At 38.2% G+C, this 25,663-nt stretch overlaps 1 protein-coding gene across 1 annotated transcript; it reads right to left on the reverse strand.

Annotated features, from left to right (window-relative positions):
- Positions 1 to 188: 188 nt before the first annotated feature.
- On the reverse strand, positions 189 to 19,007 carry LOC107752034 (actin filament-associated protein 1-like 1). The gene is made up of 19 exons (XM_016567887.1): positions 18,929 to 19,007; positions 13,254 to 13,379; positions 12,641 to 12,724; positions 12,459 to 12,547; positions 11,760 to 11,871; positions 10,677 to 10,775; positions 10,390 to 10,598; positions 10,104 to 10,292; positions 9,838 to 9,921; positions 7,688 to 7,766; positions 6,711 to 6,860; positions 6,293 to 6,504; positions 5,190 to 5,335; positions 5,030 to 5,087; positions 2,658 to 2,766; positions 2,150 to 2,317; positions 1,383 to 1,558; positions 1,178 to 1,300; positions 189 to 957 (listed from the first exon to the last, which is right to left on the reverse strand). The coding sequence occupies exons 1-19, from the start codon at positions 18,963 to 18,965 to the stop codon at positions 931 to 933; spliced, it is 2,277 nt and encodes a 758-aa protein (XP_016423373.1). The 5' UTR covers positions 18,966 to 19,007; the 3' UTR covers positions 189 to 930.
- Positions 19,008 to 25,663: the final 6,656 nt, after the last annotated feature.

Here is a 25,663-nt window from a genome sequence, read left to right on the forward strand (position 1 = left end):
GAAGTGACGCAAGTCTTGCAAAATCTAGTTTGCTAGTTGTCTTCATGGTCCGTTTAACTTTTTCCTGTCCATCCAGCGAGACTTTGGCTCAGAGGACTTTGCCACAACATGGGCTAATTAGTTCGCTTGTTGTCGCCTTTACTGTCCATTTAAATTTCTTTTTTTACATTTTTATTTTTTCCCCCCCCCACTTTCTTCCTGTCCATCTGGATAGATTTTGCGTCACTTCTGACCGTAGCTGTATCCCTTCTAGCCACAACCATGAAGTCTATAACAAAGGAACAAAAATAGTTTTGTTTTTTTCTTTATTAAAAGAATATTCCCATCTCCATGTCTAAAGACATTTAAAGTGCAAATGTTACTCACATTAAAAGGTGAAAAAACAAAAGGTTATAAACAGAAGTATCAGTAAGATACATTGAGGCTAGATTAAAAAGTAATGTTAAAATTATTTACAATCATTGTGTGTACACCGTTATTAGCACCACTTGGTTAAGAGCAGGAGTTACCCCAGAAGTACTGTGCAAGCAATGGAGTGTAAAAACACACTTTGTACAAATCAGTCACCAATCATGCCTCTCTTAACATACTATTTTAAAGTGGATTGTCTCGCATGCATTCCCATCTTTCTTTACAACCTACCCACAAATCTTTTGTGCACGTTCAAAGGACAAACTATTATTTCCTCATACCATCTCAATCCTTCAATATTTTGTGCCTGTAACATGGAACTTCACAAGACTTGAAGAGGACATCATCATTTGACTACAAAGTATTATAATAGAGTGGCTGCTTTGTCATTCTAACCCCATTATAAAGTTACAAAAGTGGCAGTCGTCATAGTCAATATATATGCATATACAGCAATCTGTGTTAGAGAAAGGTGGTTGAAAAGTCCTCATGTTAACCTTGACATTCCTGATCAGCAGTTTAAGTCCCCTTCTTAGATTCCCATTCCTGGTTAAAAATAAAGCATTAAGGTTTAAGTTACACACATACAGGCCATTCTGCAATATATAAGACTTAATAGCAGGACCCCAAACTAATCGATGAAACTCATTAGAAATAGATTGAATGTTTTAATGTGATCTCTATTGATGCAACAAACTGTTCCGTTTGCATTATCGGTCTTTTGATGCATTGCACTGGATAATGTTGTGAACACTGATGTGTTTACCTTGGCTTTCTGCATAACGTTTCCCTTCGTGGATGCATAGATGGAGGGGGGCCGCTTACGCATTTCAGAGGTGCAGTTGACAGGGAGAAATGACTCAATATACTGAGTCTCCATCCTTTGAGTCTGTAAGGTAAACAAGTACCATATTTAACAATTTCGATCAAACTGTTAATTCTAATATTTGCTTTTTAGGTCCAGTCAGTACCTTGTTTGTAGTTTTAGACTCTGTAGGTGCCCCCAGTTCTCCACCAGCCAAAGATTTCTTCAGGTTCTCCTTCACCTGCGTGAGCTTGAGCTCTAGGTCCACACGCTCTCCCTCTTTCACACGACAGCTGTCCTCTAACTGGGCTACGCGCTCCTCTAAAGCTAACTTCTGCTTATCTGCACAATATGTATATAGTTCAGTTTACATATGCATTTTTGGCAGATCCATTATGACCATATAAAAGCAAAGAAACGTCAACATCATTATTACTAAAATGTTAAACAAAATATGAAATATTACGATTACTGAAATAATATTACAATATACTATTTCAAATAATTATAATTATTATTACAACTAAAATTTTAAACACAGTAAGAAACATTACTATTGTATTAATGCTATTTCAATGTAAAATAAAAAATGTAGTATTCATGAAAAATAATATAATCATCATTTTACAGTACAACTATATTTATAGCCGTCTTCATTTCTTCAGGCAATATTGTGATTTAAAAGTGTTCTGTGTTATGATAATATGGCTGGTACCCTCTCAAGAGAAGAATTTATGAACACTATGTATCATCTAAACATGGATATAAAAGAGAAACGAGGACATACATATACGTGATTGAATTAAATGTTGCAATATGCTAAAAGAAACAAGCAATAAAAAGCTATTTTTGCTAGTAAAAGTGGGGGAAAGTGACTTGTTTAACTATTTTGAAAGCATCTCATTAAATAGGCAGGAAAGCTTGCTTTCTCACCCGGTGCACCCTTCATCTTCTCTTTGGCCTCTCGTTTCTTTTTCCTCAGTGAGACTAGGGCACTTCTGATACTATCTATTTCTTTTTCCAGGTCTTCTTTTTCTTTCAAGTATTGGCGTGCGTCCTCCTGTGCCCGCGTTTTCCCATACCTCCCGTACTGATTTGCGTCTGAAATGTCAAGTAAAGGTCAAAGATCAGACCCTAGAAGTCTGTGGGAAGGTGGCAATGCTTTTAGCACTTATCTGGTGAGAGAATGAGTGTGAAAATGCAGAAAGCTGTAGATCAAACCAAAATGTCTTGTTAAGCTCAGGTTAAATCATTCTGACTGCTTCTGATATGACAAGAACTCTGCAGCCATTTTCAAAAGGGCCAAAATAGGGTTGAGCAGTCAGCAGGCTGCTAATAAAAACTTAAAACCATCATACTCTACGTTAAAGACAATGCTGAATCTAACAGCTGTGTTTGTTATAAGCACAACTAGCACAGTGCAGAGTGTGATGGGACTCACTGGAGCCGTGGCGTTTTAGAGTGATTTGTGGACTGGGCTTTCCTGTGTCACTGCTGGAGAAAGAAGAACGACGTTTTGTTTGTGCTCCTCCCATCAACCTCTGATTTTCCTGCTGAAGAGAAAAGGTGTACCATATTTAAACTGCTGTACTGTACGCTGCTTCATACCGTTCCAATGCCATTTGTATCCCTCATACTCAAATGATTAACATAGTATATTAATATAGTTGATGCCAATTGTGTTTTTATAAACACATCAACAAATATCCACAAATGTATTTATTTATTTATTCATTTATTTTTTAAATAAAAAAATAAAGTGAAATATAATGTAGAATTTTGTCTATTTACTACATTGGTTCTCTAAAAGGGAGCCAAGACCCATTGGGGGGCCTCAGCAAACTTCCAAGAAGGCTGAAGATGACTTAAAATGATTCAAAATATGTATTAATACAATGAACATTAATATTATAAAAAAAAATTAAAAATCACTCAATGACTATTGTTTCTGTTTTTTCACCAAAAAAAGATGCAGCTTTGTCAATTATAAACAAGCAGTTTTGTAATAATTATAGCAGTGTTGGGGGGAGGGGGGCTTTCAGTCTAAAAGGTTATATATAATATATTATTATTATGATATATTTACTATATATTTTCACATTTTAGTTAACAGTTTGTTATTTAAAAATACTTTATATTGTTATTAAAAAGACAAATTTTTTCTCCAATTTATTGTTTTGGCTGGAGATGGCACAATGCAATAAATATGAAAATTTAAACTGATTGACCCTTATGTTACATAAACAACTGAGGGGGAAAAAAAACAGTTTAAAAATCAAACAGTTTTTAAAAAAAATTTTTTATTGTGTAGCCTGATCACATGATTTGAGGCACGCACAGATGGAGAACTGAAGCTTCTGTGTGAGTGTCTGAGGGTTCAGCACAGGTTTAACAAGCCATTCAGAGGCCAGAGGCCATGACGACTGAACCTGCTCTAACCCCCGATTACTGCATACAGAGTCATCACACACTTCTCATCTTTCATTAAAGTCCAGTCACGCCACATGCACACAGAGGCACAAGGATATCTGACCTCTTCTAAAACAAGTTTATGTTTGAATGAGGTTAACAGAATTGCCATGGTCAAAGAGAAGACTTTTCTCTATTTAAAAAAAAAAGGTTAAATAAATTAGATAATGATTTCACTATGATGCATGTACATAAATGTTGTGTATTTCTTTCTATATGCTTTGAATGTAAGTCTGTGCACATAAAATGAAGTGCTTTTTTTGTGAAGAGTTTTCTTTTGGAGGGAGGGTTGTGAAGCATATGGCTTGTAAAAAGTGTTCTCTTAGAAAAAGGCTGGAAACCACTGTGTTAGAGTGGAAGCACATGACCAAATGTTTGTTCATCTGCGACCACAAACCTCTATGGCTTCGAAAGGGACCTCATCATACGTTCTTGAATCTGTGGAGGTTGCCCATCTAAATAAAAGGCACAAGGATATCTGACCTCTTCTAAAACAAGTTTATGTTTGAATGAGGTTAACAGAATTGCCATGGTCAAAGAGAAGACTTTTCTCTATTTAAAAAAAAAAGGTTAAATAAATTAGATAATGATTTCACTATGATGCATGTACATAAATGTTGTGTATTTCTTTCTATATGCTTTGAATGTAAGTCTGTGCACATAAAATGAAGTGCTTTTTTTGTGAAGAGTTTTCTTTTGGAGGGAGGGTTGTGAAGCATATGGCTTGTAAAAAGTGTTCTCTTAGAAAAAGGCTGGAAACCACTGTGTTAGAGTGGAAGCACATGACCAAATGTTTGTTCATCTGCGACCACAAACCTCTATGGCTTCGAAAGGGACCTCATCATACGTTCTTGAATCTGTGGAGGTTGCCCATCTAAATAAACAGGAAAAGAAACAAGAACAGTTAAGGTAGTGAAAATCAACAAGATGACCCAATCTAAAACTCCAGCCCTCATCTCCTTCACTCTCAACTCACAGGAAAGAGTGACGGGCAGCTGTACGGATGTTGGCAATAGTTTCCACATCTACATAGTCATAATGTAGGGACTCGGGGGCAGCAGAGGAACCGGGTTCTGCACAAGGATACATCTGATCTCTTCTTAAAGGTTAACAGAATTACCATGCTCTCTTTGATGCATGTACATGTTTTGTATTTCTCTCTATATGCTTTGAATTTAAGTCTGTGCACATAAAATGAAGTGCTTTTTTGTGAAGAATTTTCTTTTGGAGGGAGGGTTGTGAAGCATATGGCTTGTAAAAAGTGTCCTCTGAGAAAAAGGCTGGAAACCACTGTGTTAGAGTGTAAGTACATGATCAAATGTTTGTTCATCTGCGACCACAAACCTCTATGGCTTCGAAAGGGACCTCATCATACGTTCTGGAATCTGTGGAGGTTGCCCATCTAAATAAACAGGAAAAGAAACAAGAACAGTTAAGGTAGTGAAAATCAACAAGATGACCCAATCTAAAACTCCAGCCCTCATCTCCTTCACTCTCAACTCACAGGAAAGAGTGACGGGCAGCTGTACGGATGTTGGCAATAGTTTCCACATCTACATAGTCATAATGTAGGGACTCGGGGTCAGCAGAGGAACCGGTTTCTGCCAACAAGACTCCCAGCCAGCGGCCCATGTCCTCCGAACAACTCGCCTAACACAACAAACACACACAGAAACAAACATGAGCTACAAGCACAGAGCTAGAGACAAAATATATCACACACAGACATAAATTAAGATTCGTTCAGAATTTATTTATCACACATGATAAATGAGTATTAAAGAATTACAAAACATTTTTAAAAATCATTTTTGAGCTTTTGTCGTTGTGTTGATAGTATAGTAGGAATGCACGATACATCACTACCAGAGTTGTTACTGTTAACAAAATTATTTAAAACTTTTTTATTAACTGAAATAAAGTAGAATATAAATATTAAATGGAAAAAACTCAACTAAAACTTAAACGTTGCATTGGCAACTAATTACAATAAAATAACAAATGAAAATAAATTGAACCTAAATTAAAATATAAAAAATTAATAAAGTAAGCTACAATTAAAATGAAAACTAAAAAATATTAAAACAAAAGCTAATTCAAATAATAATAAAAATTATAATACTGCATAAATAATACTAAAATGACACTTGTTGGAGCCATATTGGTTATTTGCCAATATTATAGATTTTTACATTTATCAGTGTCAGTCAATATTGGATATTATTTGCTGTAATATTCGGCAAATCTCAGAATTAATATAAATTTTTCATAATCTACATTATAATGATATGATGCCTATAGTCACCTGTAGCATTTAAGCTTTCTTTGTTTATTTTTATTTATTTAGACAAAACAGTAAGTCATTTTAATATCCGCAATAAAACATTGTTGGCTTGTCTTTATCAGCCAGAATTGTCATATTGGTGCATCCTTATACAGTAGTATAGATTGAAAGATGACAAAAAAAATAATAGGGAGGTAGATCAGAACAAAGATCCAAACCCACACAAAAACCAAAACTAAATTTGCTTGTAGCATGTGTGCTAACTGCTCGAATACAGCTCTATGAAGCATTGCCGTGAAAACGTCACAGAAAACATTCAGTACCTCTAAAGCTGCCAGCTCTGCACCTCCTTTCAGTATCCTCAGGGCGAAGGGGTGCTTGGGCCCGAGGCCTGGGACAATTTCGCATCCCTTCAGAGCCACAGTGGTGTGGGGGACCCGCTGTTCTCCTTTCTCATGGTAAAGGTAAAGAGATCCGGCCTGCACACGACACCAGTGTTCCTTGCAGCACTGATTCAACAGCACTCCTACATAACCTGACACACACACACACACACACACACAAAGAATTACAGCAATTATTACAGTACGCCCACCTGTTTCATGGTGTAGATTTATTCCACTTCACTGTCTGACATCAAAGGCTAAGAAAGAGAAGTTGAAAATAACAGGTGGAGAGAGTCACGGGTATTGTAATCTGAGAAAGAGAAAGGGAGACGAAAGAGAAAGATGAGTCTCCTACCACACCGAGGATCCTGGTCGAGTGGCGTGCGGGCGTCTCCTGGCAGTGGAGGCTTTCTTTTGGAGAAACTGATAATTCTTGTGATTTTTCTTCCTGCAGCTCGGCTTACGGTGCCCGTTAGCTCTGACAGTGCACCTCGCTTGGGTTTACCTGTAAACACACGTTTGATGGGTCAATGAAATAAATGTAAGATATGTGTGGTGTACAGACACACAATCTGCAGGAATTAGGCCAAAGCTAATAAAGACTTTCACTGGTCCAAACAATGATAATCACAAACAATCCACATCCTGCATAAAGACTTCCTTCTTGTTAATAGAGCACCTGTGACAAAGCTCAGGAAAAAAAGATGCGTGAGAGAGAGAGAGAGGGAGGGAAAGAGAGAAACAAGATTTTTACATTCAGAAGGAATTGTGAGTGTTTCTTGCAACTAAAAACTTGCCAATGATATTGATTTTTTGAGTTGTTCGTTGCCAGGGTGTTGCTGTGCAGTTTTTAAGGGGTTATGGGTGTGAGGGAGTTGCTTTGTTTCTAAGGCTTTCTGAGTTGTTGTGTTGTTGATGAGGTGCTCTGAGTAGTTTTTAATATGTTGCTATGTGGTTGCCAGGGTGTTGCTATGCAGATTCTAAGGTGTTGGGTATTTTTTTTCTCGCAGTGAGGGAGTTGCTTTGTGGTTTCTAAGGCTTTCTGAGTTGTTGTGTTGTTGATTAGGTGGTCTGAGTGGTTTTTAATACATTGCTATGTGGTCGCTAGGGTGTTTTGGGTGGTTGCCAGAGTGTTGCTACGCAGCTGCTAAGGTGTACATATGTGTAACAAAAACACTGCAGGATGAATACTTTCACTTTACTTTTTACTTTGGAGTAAACTACTAGTAATGAGAAAAACAGAAGAACTGTAAGTCAGGTTAGAAAACCCCCCCCCTGAAAATAAATCAAAGTCAAAGGTGTAATCAGAGAAGAATAAACTGAAGATCTCACAATTTTCCCGTCCATCGCGCGCACTTTCTCCACTTGGCATACTGTCAGAATCTGAGGTTTGCTTCTCTGAAGAGCACCACTACAGGGACAACAGCACAGTCAGATCAAACTAAACATGCCACATTTTTAGCAATACACATCCATCACTCTTATATAGCTAATACTGTACAATAAGATATGCAGATTATTGGAAAGTAGGTGTAGGAACAGGGTGCTCTTGTGACCAGACTGCTACAGCAACAGAGTTCATTATTTACAGCTGTTCTGACAGAATTTACCACCCTGAGCTTGACACCTTTTAATTAAAGCAGATGGAAATTGAGCCCAGAACATTTAAATGCTGTCAGTCTGTTTACACACACAGACACACACACTCAGACCGGCATTCACAGCAGCACTGGGGATGTAATTACATACAATAATAGAGGACAGACTCGCATCCATTTTCGCGCGCACTTTCTCCACTTGGCATACTGTCAGAATCTGAGGTTTGCTTCTCTGAAGAGCACCACTACAGGGACAACAGCACAGTCAGATCAAACTAAACATGCCACATTTTTAGCAATACACATCCATAACTCTTATATAGCTAATACTGTACAATAAGATATGCAGATTATTGGAAAGTAGGTGTAGGAACAGGGTGACCAGACCAGACTGCTACAGCAACAGTGTTCATTATTTACAGCTGCTCTGACAGAATTTACCACCCTGAGCTTGACACCTTTTAATTAAAGCAGATGGAAATTGAGCCCAGAACATTTAAATGCTGTCAGTCTGTTTACACACACAGACACACACACTCAGACCGGCATTCACAGCAGCACTGGGGATGTAATTACATACAATAATAGAGGACAGACTCGCATCCATTTAGAACAACAATTTATATGCACTACTGTTCAAAAGTTTGAGGTCAGTTAGATTTATTTTTTTCTCTTATGCTCACCAAGGTTGCATTTATTTGATCAAAAATCCAGTAAAAGAAGTAATATTGTGAAATACTATTACAATTTAAAACAACTGTTAAAACAACAAATTTATTTTAAAATGTAATTTATTCCTGTAATGGCAAAGCTGAATTTTCAGCATCATTATTCCAGTCTTCAGTGTCACATGATCCTTCAGAAATAATTCTAATATGCTGAATTGGTGTTCAATAAACATTTCTTATTATTATCAATTTGTGAAAACTGTGATGCTTTTTTAGGATTCTTTGATGAAGACAAAGTATTTTTTTCAAAGTACACTTTTGATCAATCAATTTTGAACTTCCTGAATAAAAGTAATAATTTCTTCAACAAAAAAAAAAAAGAAAGAAAGAAAGAAATTGATGTTACAAACCCCAAACTTTTGAACAGTAGTATAAGGAGTAAAGTAAGCATAGAATTGGAATGCTTACAAAAAGTACTTAACAAGGTTTTGGACATGTACAATGTACAATTGACAATAATATGATTTTAAAATTATTTTTTTGCAAGGAAAAGGTCATGAGGTATTCATCTTACGTGTAACAGGTGGAATTATTTTCCTAACCAACTCTAGTCACAATGAGACCACCTTTTACAAAAAGCATATCCCCAAAAGTTCCTCCAATCCATCTTTGGCACGCTTTATATGTCAGTAATGAAGATGAGATGCACAGGAGTCATGAATGAGACAAATGTGTGCTGGAATCCCACCTTATCCAGTTCAATCTTCCTAGGAATCATGGGAGATGATGGGCTGTCCAACCCATTCCCCTGACCTGTAACATCACGCACCACCTGCAATCACACAAAGATACACACACATCAGTGGTTCCCTACAAGTGTAAACATAGTCCATCACACAGGGGGTCCCTTTTACAAAAGCTATTTTCCTCTTGTGCAATATTGTTTCTGGCAGCAGGATACATCTATTGTGTGTAAATTGACAATAATATGATTTTAAAATTATTTTTTTGCAAGGAAAAGGTCATGAGGTATTCATCTTACGTGTAACAGGTGGAATTATTTTCCTAACCAACTCTAGTCACAATGAGACCACCTTTTACAAAAAGCATATCCCCAAAAGTTCCTCCAATCCATCTTTGGCACGCTTTATATGTCAGTAATGAAGATGAGATGCACAGGAGTCATGAATGAGACAAATGTGTGCTGGAATCCCACCTTATCCAGTTCAATCTTCCTAGGAATCATGGGAGAAGATGGGCTGTCCAACCCATTCCCCTGACCTGTAACATCACGCACCACCTGCAATCACACAAAGATACACACACATCAGTGGTTCCCTACAAGTGTAAACATAGTCCATCACACAGGGGGTCCCTTTTACAAAAGCTATTTTCCTCTTGTGCAATATTGTTTCTGGCAGCAGGATACATCTATTGTGTGTACGTATGATGGATGGATATCCAAGTGTGCGAGCGAGGGACTGTGTTTACTTGGAGCCATTTCTCGGCCTGCTCCTTGCTCTGCATGGCTAACACCAGCGCCTCTCCACCGGGAAGAGAGAATCGGAGCTCGTGCTTCTTCCTCCGGCCATCTTTGGGCACGTAGATGACGGTGCACAGGCTGAGTGGTATGTCAGTGTAGGGTGACTGGTCTTTAGAGCTTTTATAGCACTATAAAACAACATTCAGAGGTTTCCATGTATCATTCATAACATCATCAAGAAAAATCAAGGCTCATTTTTATCCCTTAGGGCTTTTGGCAGCTCACCTGGAGTCTGTTCTCGCGGATGACAGTGAGTTGTTTGGCCCACTGGCCGAAGCGTTTTTTCCTCAGCAGGAAGGCACAGATATGGCAGTCTCTCACCGGGGCCATAGAGTTCTCCTCTGAGGGCCACTGGTGTGTCAAACGCTGGCCTTTCTCTTCCTCTTCCTCATCATATGACTCATAAGAACTGCTTAAGGCATCCGAGTCATTATCTGCAGGAGGAGTAATGACATACTAATACTACTGAGACATGACATCGCTATTTATAGTATCAGGGTTCTCCCGCTTACAGGAGTTTTTGCGTTGTCCGTTCACTTGAGTTGTTGGGTAATTGTTCTCAGCATCTTCATAATATCCATCTTCAATGGAATTAGGAGGACTGGAGCTGCCTGTAGATAAGAGAGAGATGCATAATGGGCACAATATATTGTGAAAAAAAATGTATAACATGCTCTTCCCAATTTTTGCAAACAATTTTCATATTTAAAGAGTTTACCTACAGTGCAAATAAAAAAGCTGGCTTTGAGGAAGGACATTAAGACGAAGTAAAAGCCTTTGCCAAAAGGTTGCATGGCAATGTGCATGAACTAATTGGCAATCCTCTGTGAAGTGAAATTTAGATGTGTGATCTCTTATCTTCTCACTGAATTGTAATGCAAATGCAAAGTCTTCTTTTAGCATCATTATTAAACTGCCATTGCTTTATTTGAAGCATAAAAACACTCAATTTTTATTTTTTTATTTTTAAAGACAGTCAAGACTTGGCTCTATTCATTTAAACTGAAATAAAGGAGTAACTATCAGTGTTGTAGTACTCGATATATTTACTTTCCTAATGCACATTATTGGTGTTCTTTTAAACAATTAATTGTACAGTTTATTCCAGATAAAAAAAGGTTATCTATGCCATTTTTAATTTAAAATGTAGTCATTTGCACTGAACCAACTTTTTAAGCTGATGCCACTTTGTAAGCTCTTGTATAATGTAAATCTATAGCTATTTAAACATTGTTTTTGTAGCGTCACATTCAGTATAGCTCCATTCTGGTATGTAACATTTGCATTTCCACAATCCAGGCAATTCCTAAGGAATAAAATTCATTAGGAACCGACTTCTTCATTAGGATTTTTCCTTTTTTAATATACGGTTTCATCTGAAAATGTGTCCCATTAAGGAAGCAAATGGGTTAAAAACTGCTATTCACTTTGAATTCAAGTGGTTCATGTATATAGTGTGAAGATCTGTCGTCAACGCTCTGACTCTTGCAAGAACACAAAGTTGTAACATCACTCTCCAAGTTATATTATCTATAGGAATTTATATAGACAATGCCATGTTTTCCAGGCAACAGACATACAGCAACAAGACTCACTGCGGCTGGTGATATATTCTGGCATCTTTCCAGGGCTGAGTGGAACGGCTTCTTCATAGTAATCCTCTGGAGGTGGTGTGTTGGGCAGGGGGGGTGGCGAATCCGCTGTGCTCTGGTCCAAAAAAATGTGGCAAACAATGATTTACTCTATCTGTCTGCCCCATCACATTAATTCACACTTAACATCTGCTTTTCAGTGAGTCCTCAATATCGCAAAGCTATGTGGCTCCGTTCCACCACTCGGCAAGTTAACCCAATAACAAATTATGTGTGACTGCTGCATCCAATCAAAAGCCAAACCCACATGCCACATGGATGACGGCTGAGAAATACATCAGATACTGGCCATCGAGGACTATTGTGCTAATAATGACACACAAACACACTGACACACACAATGAAAAATCTGACCGCTGGAAGAGTGCGCTCTCTTAATAACGGATAGGATCTATGGGGACCTTAGTGAAGGGCTGGCGGTGACGTGACTTTAAGATAACAGCCTGGCTCTGAACGTGCAATGCAGCTGGAAAGAGAAGTGCAGGTTTCACTGCAGCATGATTAATCTTCCTGCCATATCTCACCATTGCAGAGCACAGCCCTTATTACACACTGACATCAGGGTTAAGGATGCACTATATATTAGCGTAAGGACTAAGGAGCAGAGCATTATGGGTAATCCTCTGAGAGAAGATTTCTTACTGGTTTGGGGACAGTGTGGTCGGTGTGTTTTGTCACTGGCTCTTTCTTCTGATCCTCCATTTCAACTTTCAGGTCCCCTAGGTCACAATCTGTAAAAATGTGAAAACACATTTATGAGTGTAATATTCCAAAATATTAGAGGATGTTGAGAGACGTAAGTCTCATAGATATTCTCAACTTACCGAATGTATCAAAAAGAGATTCGACAAAGCTGGTTCCGTTTCTGTATACTGAGGTGTTCATGTACATATTGTCTTTTCCAGTGACTGCAAAGAACAAGTATGAGCAAAGAAAAAAACATATGTATGTAGGACAACTGCCAAAAGCTTTTTCAGTCTCATTTATGAGAAAAACAAGGCCTCATCAAGCTGATGTTTATCCCTCTGGTCTTGTCACTTTCTGGTCCAAGCGTTTTTTTCTGTCTAAATTGTCTCAAGCATATTTTTCTATTAGTTTTCTGTCAGACTGGTGTTTAATTTGCGATTTTTGTGCAGTTCTCTGCTGGAACAAAACAGTTCATAGCTCAATGTGGTCAATCTGATGAGACCACAGGGCCTAACAGGCTTATCCAAGGTGCTCTACCAGATCTAATTAAGCTGACCAAACTGGTCTACAATCTTGCTCTTGGAGGAAGGAAGGGGGAGGAATGTTTAATTAGTAACTTAGTTAAACTCTGCAAGAAGGTGGCTTTCCAGGAACATGACTGGACATACATGGTCTACCAGCTGGTGGTTCAACCACTAAACCAAGTTTGGACCAGATAATAACTATCAGACAATGATTTTCAATATTTACCTGAGGGCTGAAGTTGTCTGAGAAGGTTCTTCACGGCTGTTTTCTTCTCTTCTGTAGCACAGCTCAGGGTCTCATGGTCCAACAGCTTCAACAGCACATTCAACTCTGTCACCAAGAGCTCCATCGCTGAAGGTCAAAGCTCAGGGTTAGAGGTTGATAGAGACCAGACTATACAACTGTAAGTGTTTGTCAAAACAACAGATTAATAAGACCAACCATCAACCCGTCAGCATGAATAAGCAAACGAAAACAAATGTCAGTTGCAGAGGTTTTTGGTCAAAGACGTGATAATCATGTATGTCCTATTTGTTATGTTTTCAAAAATACATTCAAATTCACACATAAAATGACTTGACTACACATCGTTTAATATAATCATGTTTTTATTTTTGAATTAAAATTAATTTAGATTTTTTTTTTGGTGGAGCATAAAAAAAAAAAAAAATCATTGAGTGCAAACTCATTACATTTTTATTAATTAATTATTATTTTTTTTAAATAACAATATGCAACCTTAAGAACTTTGTGACCCTAACCCTAGATTTTCAAAATATTTTTCTGTTTCTTGATCGTGGGCACTCATTGACACTTTTGAGGAGAGGGGATAGCGGGCTTAAGATCAACTCGGGTCTTCATCATTAATCATCCGTCTCTGACTTTCAAAAGCTTGTAAAGCTAATATGACTGAATTAGAAAGGATCTAGATGCATGGTTCTTTGTAACATTATATTCCACAGAGTGTCTTCAGTATGGACACACATGTCAGCAGACAATATGAGTTATGGGCATGGGGGATGATGACGGGTCAGAAGAATTATAAATTGGAACAGGTTTGGAGCTCAAAACTTCATGCTGGGACTCTCAAGCTCTCTTCCAGGTCTCTGTGGGACGAAAACCGCCCTGCTGGAGAAACCAGAAACCCCTGTGTAGAGTCAAAGACGTACCCTCTGATCTGTGGCGAGCTTCCCATCCCACCTAGCAAGCTCACAGAGAGCATCAGAGGAGGGTCCAAGCCCAATAAATACATTCAAAGTCTGACATCTAAGCTCCCTCAAGACAAGTTAAGACAGTGGGTTAACCCCTGGTCTCTTATGTCTAGATTATACATAGAAGGACTCAATTACATTGTTGTGAGCCTGCATGTTTTAATCTGAAGGAGGCGGGCTGACATCCCTAGGATATCTCAACAGATACTGCTGCCCACAAACTGAAGCTCACACAGTGTCACGCACCAGCGAAACCAGATTTTCTCTCCCAAACCCATTACTAATGATCCGCTACTACTAATGCTGAATGTTTGAGTTTGAGCAAATGCACTGTCAGCAAATTAGTAAAAACATGTAACCAAAAACCTGGACTGCAAGTATGTTTTGAAGGATGAAAACAAAGACAGCATGAAACAATAAAAAGCAGATTTGTCAGCGATCCTAGGCACTGTGTGCCCAGGCAGGAGGTTTGCTGATTTGGAAGGAATCTGACTGTTTTGTTCAAAGAAAGTAATCAAGCCATGTGAACACCTCCTGTCCCAGTGGATATGAGCTCATGGTCAGCACTGCGACCACACTGATCACGAGCAGAAGGCTGGAGGGAGAGGGAGAGGGAGTGTGAACAGGGCTGAACATCCATGTCCATCACACAGCTGGACAATCTGGCTTGGACAGAGGGTCAGCTGAGCCAAAGTATCCACCTCAGGGCCTCTGGGCTCAATATATTAACAGGTGTGGTGGGTCAAGACTCAGATCAACTTCAGCTGTCAGATACTCCACTAGTAATGTATTAGTATATGGAATTCCTTCAAAAGCAGAGAGAGAAAATGCTGAAGTGACAAAAAAAGATATGATTGGATGGATGGAAATTCAACTAAAATGCGACCAGAATGAATTTTAGAATGAGCGAATGATATTAAATATACTCTCGTTCAAATGTTTGGGGTCTCAAGGCTGCATTTATTTGATCAGAAATGCAGAAAAAACTGTAATATTGTGAAATATTATTACAATTGAAAATATCTTTCTCTATTTGAATATATTTTAAAATGTAATGTATTCCTGTGATGGCAAAGCTGAATTTTCAGCAGCCATTGCTCCAGTCTTCAGTGTCACATGATTCTTCAGAAATCATTCTAATATGGACAATCGTTGCTCAAGAAATATTTCACACATTTTTAAGGAGACAAGAATCATTGTATCATAGTTTTTAACAATTACACACTAAATTACAGAACTGCAATATTACCGTATCGTGAGCCAGATATAAATACTATATTGTTTGGCCTAATTCTCACCCCTGTTCAAATCATCTGTTTTCCAGTAATAGATATATCTGTTTTTCTGCACATTCATGCTAGTTTACCATGGCTACACTCTTTACCAGCATGTTCCTGTAGAAGATCCGCAATGGCAATCTTGGAAGCTGGTCCAAACGGTGTAAGATATTGTGACACAAACACATTCAGGATTTTTCAAGTATAGAAAAATGTGTGATAGTATGGTTTGAGAAGAGTTATTTCAGCCTCTCTGCTCTCTCTATTTTTCCGTGCTTCACTCAAATGGCCACCACCCTCTTCCACATCCCCATGAGAAACCTAATGAATAATGTGCTTCTAGTCAGATTGTGCTGTGGTCCAGAAAATGTCAAAAAAGCTTCAGTATCACATCTCATGGGGAAGGTGAGGAGTTTAAAAGCCACAAAGAAACACAAATACTCAAATTCACACAAACACATTCTTACACCCACATGTACAGAAATGACTCATCTGAAATTTGGGTCTGCATACTGCTGCTTTGACAAGAGTGTTTTTTCTTCTTAGATTCACCACAGTTGCAGAACCTTTGTTATTGACTAATGTACTACAAAAAAATCTCACTTCCTTTCATCGTGTGTCCCCAGCTGCCTTACAGTCACTCCCACCGGTGTGTAAGTTTGAGTGTTTCTCTATTCAGACTTGTTGAAACAAGGCCCCTGTGATCACAAAAAGCCTGAGTTTAACTTTGCGTTTTTCCCCTTAACATGACCTTCTCCAGGAGGCTCAGTTGGGTAGCAACTAATGTGGCACAATGTTTGCAAGTGTCCAACATTTGCTACATGTGCCCTCTTGGCAAATTATTAGTGCTAAAGAGTTAAGTGTTAAAACCAGCTGTATGGAGTAACACAAGCCATTCAGGGCAGTGTGAAGTATCAGCATAGTAAATGTGTTAGCTGTGCATATAAGCTCGAGTCTTTTGTAAGCCAAGCTGATGATCTAATAGTAACCGAAGTGACAAAGAATTACAGAATAGGCTTCATTAAAGAAGAGAAACACTTGTTTATGGGTAGAATTGTATGGTTCAGGCAGGAAAAAAGGTACAAAAGCTGTCAGGGTGGTACCCTTTCAAAAGGTATAACTTTGTACCTTATTTACCACTAATGGGTGCAAATAAGTACCTTAAAGGTGCATATTAGTACCTAAAGTATACATATTAGTACCTTAATGGTACAAAGTTGTATCTTTTGAAAATGTACCACCCCAGTGACAGCTTTTGTACCTATTTTCTGACAGTGATATTATTTTACAATAAGATTCAGTTTGTTAATATTAATGCAATAGCTTTGAACATTTTTACAGCACTTCTTAATAATGTTAATTTCTACATATACTAAAACATAACTAAAAATAAACAATACTTTTACATCATTTATTAATCGATCTTAATTTCTACATTTCCTAATACAGTTTACTTTCCATAAATTAGCATTAGTTATATAATGAACAAACATGAATTAAAAAAGTTGTTAGTTCCTAATACATTAAAAAATTTTAACAAATTGATTTTTTTTTATTGTAACGTGTTACTGATATTTCCGATGAAGCTAGTTAAGCAATGTAGTCTTGCTAGTTAAGCCAAGTATAGACACGAGCACAACAGCATTACATGCAGAGGACCTGCTTCCAAAACATAACATATGCTGCTAGTCAAGCTAACTGGGAAAAGTGGTAAACCTAGCTAAAAAAACAAGTTTAGATTTATTGAACTAAAATGCCATCATTTGTTCTACAACGACATACGCAAAAACTGCAAAATCATGCTGTAATTGAGATGTATGTGCAGCATTTACTTTGTTTTGGTGTATTTCCCATAAAGATGACAAGAGTCAGGTGAGGTGAGGTTACAAAAAAGATTTAGAAATCATAATATAATAAACAAAAAGTCTTCAGAGGGCCGTTAAGACAAGCTTAAACCAACATGAGCACAGTGAAGCATATATGATTCCTACAGAGATACACTCTTACATGAGATCAAACACATTTGCGCTTCTCTTTATCTTGAGCTGCACCTGTGGAGGGTCATTTCAAAAGCCAAGCACAACACGGGGCTATGTGCCCACTCTCCTCCAGAGAGCCTCACATGTGGCCCTCTCTGATAATACCACATCAAAACAGCATAATGGGAACACAGAAATCCACAACGGCGCTCAAAGTCGAATCCAGTTAACCTGAAGGTTCTCTTGATGGCAGGGGTGTTTGTTGCTTTCTTTGGATCGACCCCTTGCGAGATGTTTTCACCTTTGTCTGCGAGATCTCGCAGGCAAATTGGGGTTGATAATCTATTTGTCTTTCTCACTCACTTGAAAGCACTTTACTGACAGTCGCATTGTTTCAACATAAGCTAAAAGCCATGTTGAGGAATGTAAAGTTGACGTTGAAAGCTGTGTTTTTAGAGGACAATGGGGCGTTTTCCCAGAACTGCACCAGTGCTTTAGCACTCAGCACCTCACACATTGCCGCAAAACAAGAAAACATTCCTCACCTCATTAAAAGTGCAGCCAAAGAGCTTTAAGATGCCTACCAGAGATAGTAATGTATGTCGGTTGTGAAAGCCACAGCGCTCCTCAAGAAAGTTCTAAACACCTTGGTGAGATCTTTTTTTACAAGCCTATTTTGCTTAGACAACAAAAACAACACCTGTTTAAACTTGTACAGTTTGAATTTTATGAGTGCGAAGCTACTATATAGATTTACTCATAAAGCAATACACAAACTCAACAACTAAAATGTCTATGAACTGACTAAATACAGCTACAGATTTACACATTTATGATGCTTAATTCAAGTTGGAATGACTAGATTTAACTAAAACTAATTAATACGTTTCACTTTACCCTCTACGGAAATCATAAGGGCCTTTCGCACCGCGGGAACCTTTTCATAGTACCAGAACTAATTGTGGAACTACCCACTTTTTGGCGTTTTCGCCCTGCCGGAACTGTGTGCGATTTTAGCACCGGACTGCCTTTTTCGAGAACCAAATTAGCTCCTACTCCGGAGCAGGGTCTAACCAGCACAACTGGTACTACCCGCGACGCAAGTAGACATTGATTGGCCAAACGCTCCATCCTCCTGTTGTTAATGTTGTTCTTCTTTGTTTCTGTTGTTGAACGCCGCGCACAAATGGCATCGCTGTCGACCGGCTTACGTCACTTCTTAGTACACACTGTCGGTGCGAATGCAACCCTTTAAATAGTACTGGGAAATAGTTCGCGCAAAATCGTCCCAGTACTTTAGGACTGTACATTTAGTTCTGGAACTAAAGCGGTGCGAAAGGCCCTATTCAGACCAATGGGAGAACTGTTCGATAATACAATTATCTAGATCCCAATGAAAATTAAGACAAACATGCGAGTTACAAAACACCTACCAGAAACAGCTGCTGAGGAGACAGCCAGGCCCACCATCTCTTTTCCTAGATGTAGAGAGTCATACAGTTGTTCCTGAACAAGTCACAGCAATCCAGAATGGTGGAATCAGCTGATGAACTGACTCATTCAAGGTGCATTTCCTTCACATTTATCACTTTCTTTCCGGTGTCCAGATTAAAAGTCATTGAGGGATAGCAGGGGAATTTATCCTCAGTTTCTGGTCTGTTTCTTTCTGATGACTGTGTGTGTGAAGTAAGGGGAGGCACCCAGTCCTGATCTAATCTGGAGGGGTCCTATACCACCTGGGACAGGCTTTGAGTAAATACACACATCCCTCCCCCACAGGGGAGAGTTATCAACATGATGATGAAGATCAACAGTCTCTCATGCCAGTTTATACAGATCAATGTCAGCTCTGGAAAATATCCCCTAAACCAAAGATGACTTCTCAGAGGACAGTTTTGCAGAGTGAAGGTATACTGGCAAACCTGACCAGTTAGAAACATGTGAATTAAGGTTTTTCCTCAGGAGAAAAAACTGAAAAGCATTTGCCTTTTAATCTCATTGCACTTTCTATAGCAAACACAATAACATTTGAAGTGTTACTTTTTCCAGCAGTAAGTTGCAGCAACAATTACCTTTTTCAAACAGGTTTCAAAATACTTTCCCATCTGAAACTTGTCAAAAATAGATTGGCTTAGTCCTGCACAAAACTCACATTATTAGTTGAGACAAAGTTGCTTTATAGGGTTGGTTGGTTTCGACAATTACCGTTTTGGGGAAAATCTGTGAATAGCTTCCTTACAAATGTCTCGCATAGGAGTACCAAGAAATTATAATATTACATTATTTAATAATAATAATAATAATAATAATAATAATAATAATAAATACAGCTTTGGAGAAAATGAAGAGACCACTTGAAAATGATCAGTTTCTCTGGATTTATTAGATTTTTTTAGTCTGATAACAATTTTTCCAAATTTCAAATAAAAATTTTGTCATTTAGACAATTGTTCAAAATAACAAATGTTTTCATTTGTTGTGATTGAAAATCAGGTTTATTCCACCAAATATTGATTTCTTAACTCTTCAATTTCTAACATTGGTAATGTGTTGTCTAAAAATGAATTTAAACATATCTGAAAACATGGTATCTTTTTGTTATTTTGACCAATTGTCATTTCTGACAAAGTTTTTTTTTAAATTTGTAAATGTCATCAGTAGTTTACAGAACAAAACAAAAATTACATTTGACTCAAACACATAACTATAAATCGTTAATCAAGTGAAGGGAAATCAAGTGGTCTCTTAATTTTTCCAGAGCTGTATATACAGTATATATAGTTAATTATATATTATTTTGTTTTCAAGATGAATTAAACATTTGGTTTATTAACATTTTTTAAATTAATTCATAAACTAATGTCTTTATTTTTTTTAAGCACATTAAACTGGGATAGAGAAAGTATTTTAATATCAAAAATGAACACACATCACCTTCTCATGTTTTCTCATTCAATTTTCTTTCCTATGGGCAAACCTGCCTTATGTGACCCTAAGAGATATCTCTGATTTATATCTGTTGATCTGCACTGTCTGCCCGCAGTCTCTTCTGTGAACAGAGTTTATCTTACTCCCTACGTTATGTTACAGTGCCCCTAGAGACTGGAGTTTTGCACAAAGGAGCCATTCTGCTGGTGTGCTCAAGTGAAGAGGTGGGAGTCTAGTGTATCTGTTGATCTGCACTGTCTGCCCCGCAGTCTCTTCTGTGAACAGAGTGTATCTTACTCCCTACGTTATGTTACAGTGCCCCTAGAGACTGGAGTTTTGCACAAAGGAGCCATTCTGCTGGTGTGCTCAAGTGAAGAGGTGGGAGTCTAGTTCTCTTCATTGTGTTCACCCATCCAGAGAGGAGTCGGGTGCCGACATGCACAGGCACACATCAGCACATGCTCACAGTGACGTTACTCTAAGCTACAGGCAAACCCTAAGACCACTCGGCAGGATCTGACATGCTGAATATCTCAAAAACCCACTCACATACACATACATGCATGTTTCATCAAACAGACACACTTCTGTGCAGATGAGCAGCTCGTATCAACAGTTCTATCTCCTCACCAATGAAAGCGGACACTTTTCTGTCATTTCCCAGTTGACAGTTCCTGAGGGCATGTTATGTCTTGCGAGACAAATGAGAAGCTGAAGGTTTGTGTTGTTAAACTTTGCTAGACAGCCTGGAACTAGAAATAAGAGATGGTCGAGACAAGAGAAGCCGTTCGTCTGCACTTAAAGTTATCAGATACATTCAAACCACAATTATTGCACTTAAGTTTGCTCATTAAAAACAGTTCTGTTGATTCGGCTCTCTATATAATGATCCTTCTCAGCATTTAAATGTTTTGGTGTTTGCAAAGGCAAGCATCAATACTACTATGGCCCTGTTTACATCTGGTATTAAGTGGTCAGTGCTAAATAAGTGTACAAACATGGGTCAAAACGTGTTGAAATCCAAAACCACTGAAACCAGAGTAGAGCGAGCTAGAAACGCATCATTTTTTTTTTTGTAAAATCGAACACAATCCCCTATATGGATAGTAATATCAGGTATAAATACGGCCACATACTCAGAACAACTAATAAACAAACTTCACATTTTTGTGCATAACTTGTTACTCACAATTTGTACTACCAAAATAAATTATAATGAACGATAATCAGAGCCGATCCTCCCTATACGCAAAGTACGCAAGCTGCGTAGGGCCCCCGAAACACCAGGGGGCCCCCTTGCTCTCAAAGATGATTTAATTTTAGTTTCGTTTTTGAATTTGGCCAGCGGTTATGAAAACCGCTTATGTAATTTCTTTTAATGCAGTGCGCTGTCACCCTATCTACGTAAAAATCTGTCAAACAATGTAACGTGAATGTCATACAATGTCTTACTCGAGACAAAAAAAAACCGAGTTGAAAGCATAGCGAACCGCGGAAGAGACACTGTTTCTCAAGCGGACAAAGGCGTTTCATTCATTCATAACCCCAGACCCCTCCCACCCCACCCCACCGACACAGTTTTGCGTAGGGCCCCCAGAAGTCTAGGATCGGCTGTGACGATAGTGAATAAGTAAAACCTTAGCAGCCAACCAACCAAGACACATTATCATCACAGTAGCAACTTTTTCACATACAGGCACCCTTTACATTTTTCTTCAAGAAATCATGTTGTGAATTTTATGTAAGTGACATGAAGTCTTTAGCAGAGTTATGTGGCTTTGTTATGTTCTGTATATCACATTGAAAGATAGTTTCTCAGAGAAGCCAGGGTAGATCAGATCATCGCTCACAGCCAGTGACACGGTCTGACCGAACTCCGCAGACACTCGTCTGGCTGAGATACAAGCGGCAACAATACAGTGATGGAGCACTCTGACCTTTGACCTTTCCAAAGACACACGTGGAGCCCTTACAGTCACACTGAAAACAAATCTGGTTGTAAATACATTAGCCAACACACACAGCACACGCAGGAATACAACATCAACACTCCAAGAGCAACAATTCTTCCATAATAAATAACATAAGCTGGAGGGCATTACGAGAAGGCCTCACATTCACTCTCAAATATAGCGTAACCTCATATCAGTTTTGTGAGAAGACAGAGGCAAAATGCTCCCAAAGTCAACAGAAAGAGAGGCCCTTCCAACATAAACCACCCAACTGTCATCAAATATGAATATCCTGTGGTGCAACAGATGTTTGCGCTGTTTCAGGATGTTTTATTTACCCCACCGATCTGACGTGCCGCCCTGCATGGCTCAGAGGAGATAGGTACTGTGAGGTTTCAAATCGAAATCATCAAATCTATCAATTCTTGTTCATAACATAAGAATCCATAACAGTAGACAGGTTGTCACTGGAATGTGCAGGACATCATGAACATCGCTGTGACTCATAAAGGTGAAGGAGTGAACAATCTTATCTTGATCCAGCTGAAATGATACTAACATCAGCGATCCTCTTCTAGCCACATGCAGCAACAAAAATCTCCCTCAGAATTCCAGGCATACTCAGATCATCAGCGTTCAAAGCTCCACGGGGGAAGGGAGCGAGTTCACGCACACATACGCTGATGATGTCACACTAGAATTCCCACAATGAGAGATAACAAACACAAAACCTCATTTGTTTGGACACCTTGGAATATTAATGTTTGCATGAGACGCCTCTGATCTGATGGGACGCCGTGGCAGGAAGCACATATTTGGGTGCATGCCACAAATTACAGAGCCTGATAAGTACAGTTACAGTGCTTGTCAACAGTCAAACATCTGTTAACACGTACTAAAATGTTTCTCTCAGTCAAAAGAAAACAAATCATGAAGAACAAAAACAAAAGTGTGTCATGGGCTATAGTGATGAAAGGCATTATGTTACGTTATATTATGTTAATCAAATATTAGATTTGATTGTTACGACTGGAACAAATTTCAACAAGACAACAGAGTGAGATGTGATATTAAATCTATTTCTAAGACAGTATTTTGCTCATCACTATTTGCATTTATATACAACTTCTTATCCAGGTTGGATAGTAGTAAATCATAAAAGTAGTATATAACTTTATCACTGTATTCCAACTCTTCTGAAGTCTTGAAATGAAAGTCGTTTTTGACTGGATATTTAAAGCTAAGATGAAACAGAAGCAGTGACAGATCTGTTCTTTTATATTGTGACGCAAATCTGAGTGTAATGGATTATCAAAAAAGGACAGGACTTGGTTCTATCTATTGGACGGGGTTTAAGTGGACAAAATGATTGGAAGTCCTGCATACATTCATCAGAAGATTGAATTATGACTTTTCGATTAAAAATTAAGGTCATTTTTTTTTTTATTACATATTTTACATACCTTTGTATCATATGCTATAAGTCTCTTGAACAAAGGCTAGGACTGCAGTGTTTTTAGGAGGGATGAATGTATTAAGTATTTATTTGATGTGATATGTGGATTGTATTGTCATTGTTGAATGTTAAGCGAGACCAAAGACTAATTTTCAGCCGAGGCTGAGCAATAAAGTATAACAAACAATAACAAACAAACATATATACACATTCATAGATGAATCATTTACAATAACAACAATAACATGACAAGAAACTAGACGGGAATTTTCATTTCACGCCAACTTTAATTCAGTGAGACCAACTTGAGAACCTAATCTGTTGGATCCATGAAAAAAATCATTCAGATTGGTTTTGTACACCAGATCAAATGATTCAATGAAAAGATCTGACTCCAAAATGTATTTGTGAATGAATCAGTCATCATTATTTCTTTTATGAACAGGCCATTGTTCACAAAATAGGAAGTCCAGCCCTAAACTCAGTCGGTTGAGCAAGAACATGTCAGATTGCTCAAACAAACAGATTCACATAGTTTACACTGGGAAATCAACCGAATGACTTACTTCTAGTTGTCTCTTCACATTAAGCTGAAACAGGAAAAACACATTAAATCTCAAAGGGATAGTTCACCCTAAAATAAAAACTCTGTCATCATTTACTCAACCTCATGTCGTTCCAAACCTGTATGACTTTCTGTCTTCTGTGTAACACAAACAGAGTTATTTTGAAGAATGTTGGTAACCAAACATTTTTGGTGACCACTGATTTCCAATGTTTGGACAAAAAAAAAAAAAAAAAAACCCCGAAAGATCAAAATCTTCTTTAATGTTTCCAATGTTTGGACAAAAAAAAAAAAAAACCCAGAGAGATTTCTCAAAATCTTCTTTAATGTTCTAATGTTCTACCAAAGTAATTAAGTCAAACAGGTTTGGAACAACACAAGGTTGAATAAAGAATTTTCATTTTTGGGGTGAACTATCCCTTTAACTTCCCGTATCTGAAACTACAATATCTACAATATAGAACTAAATAAGAAAATCCTACACTTCCCCTTATCACTGCATCTTAAACCACACACACACACACAGGTATCAGGTGAACATGTGGAACAGCTTAGCCTATAATTCTCTCTGAGATCTGACTCATATACAGTATTAAAACCGGAGCACATTTGTGTGGAAAAAGGGAAATTACATGTCACTCCTGCTGCTTTATGATAGATGAGAACATGCTTTAGGTCATCATAAAATGAAGCAGCGCACACACAGTCATAAAGCTGATTTCCAGTTGAAGGAAAAGCTGCACTCACTTACTCGCAATCTCTTGTTTTGGAAGCTTTCAGCGATCCCTTAATGCATTTTTCTATCTAGAAAACTCAAATGTAAACTCTTCTGTTTTGTTAGACCAGTTATGTCAAAATGCAATTATTGCTTTTCATATACAGAAACATTAACACCAGACCCTCCTGGCCGGTTCACACTAAAGAACATCCAAACATAGCTTCGAGAAAAACAATCTTCCACACTCCAGAGCCTTCAAAACACTCATTGAGGACACTAAGTAAAACAAATAGAGAGAGGCAAAACACAAGAGCCCATCTTTAATGCCGCAGTGCTTTGTGGGGTGAGCCGCCGTGGTTAATGACCCCTGCTCCAGTGATGGGGTTTGGCTGCTGCTTGAAGGAAGCAGGGGGGAGTTGGCCATTAGACCGGGGCCTCCCTCAGGTCACAGTGCTCCTTGAATCTACTCACTGCGGCAGAGTTATGGACCCCGAAACTCCCACTCACCTGTTTAAGCATTAACTAGCTTTGAAGGCAAGATTTTAGCTC

Source organism: Sinocyclocheilus rhinocerous, unplaced genomic scaffold, assembly GCF_001515625.1.
Source record: "Sinocyclocheilus rhinocerous isolate Xijiao unplaced genomic scaffold, SAMN03320098_v1.1 scaffold662, whole genome shotgun sequence".
Taxonomy (NCBI): domain Eukaryota; kingdom Metazoa; phylum Chordata; class Actinopteri; order Cypriniformes; family Cyprinidae; genus Sinocyclocheilus; species Sinocyclocheilus rhinocerous.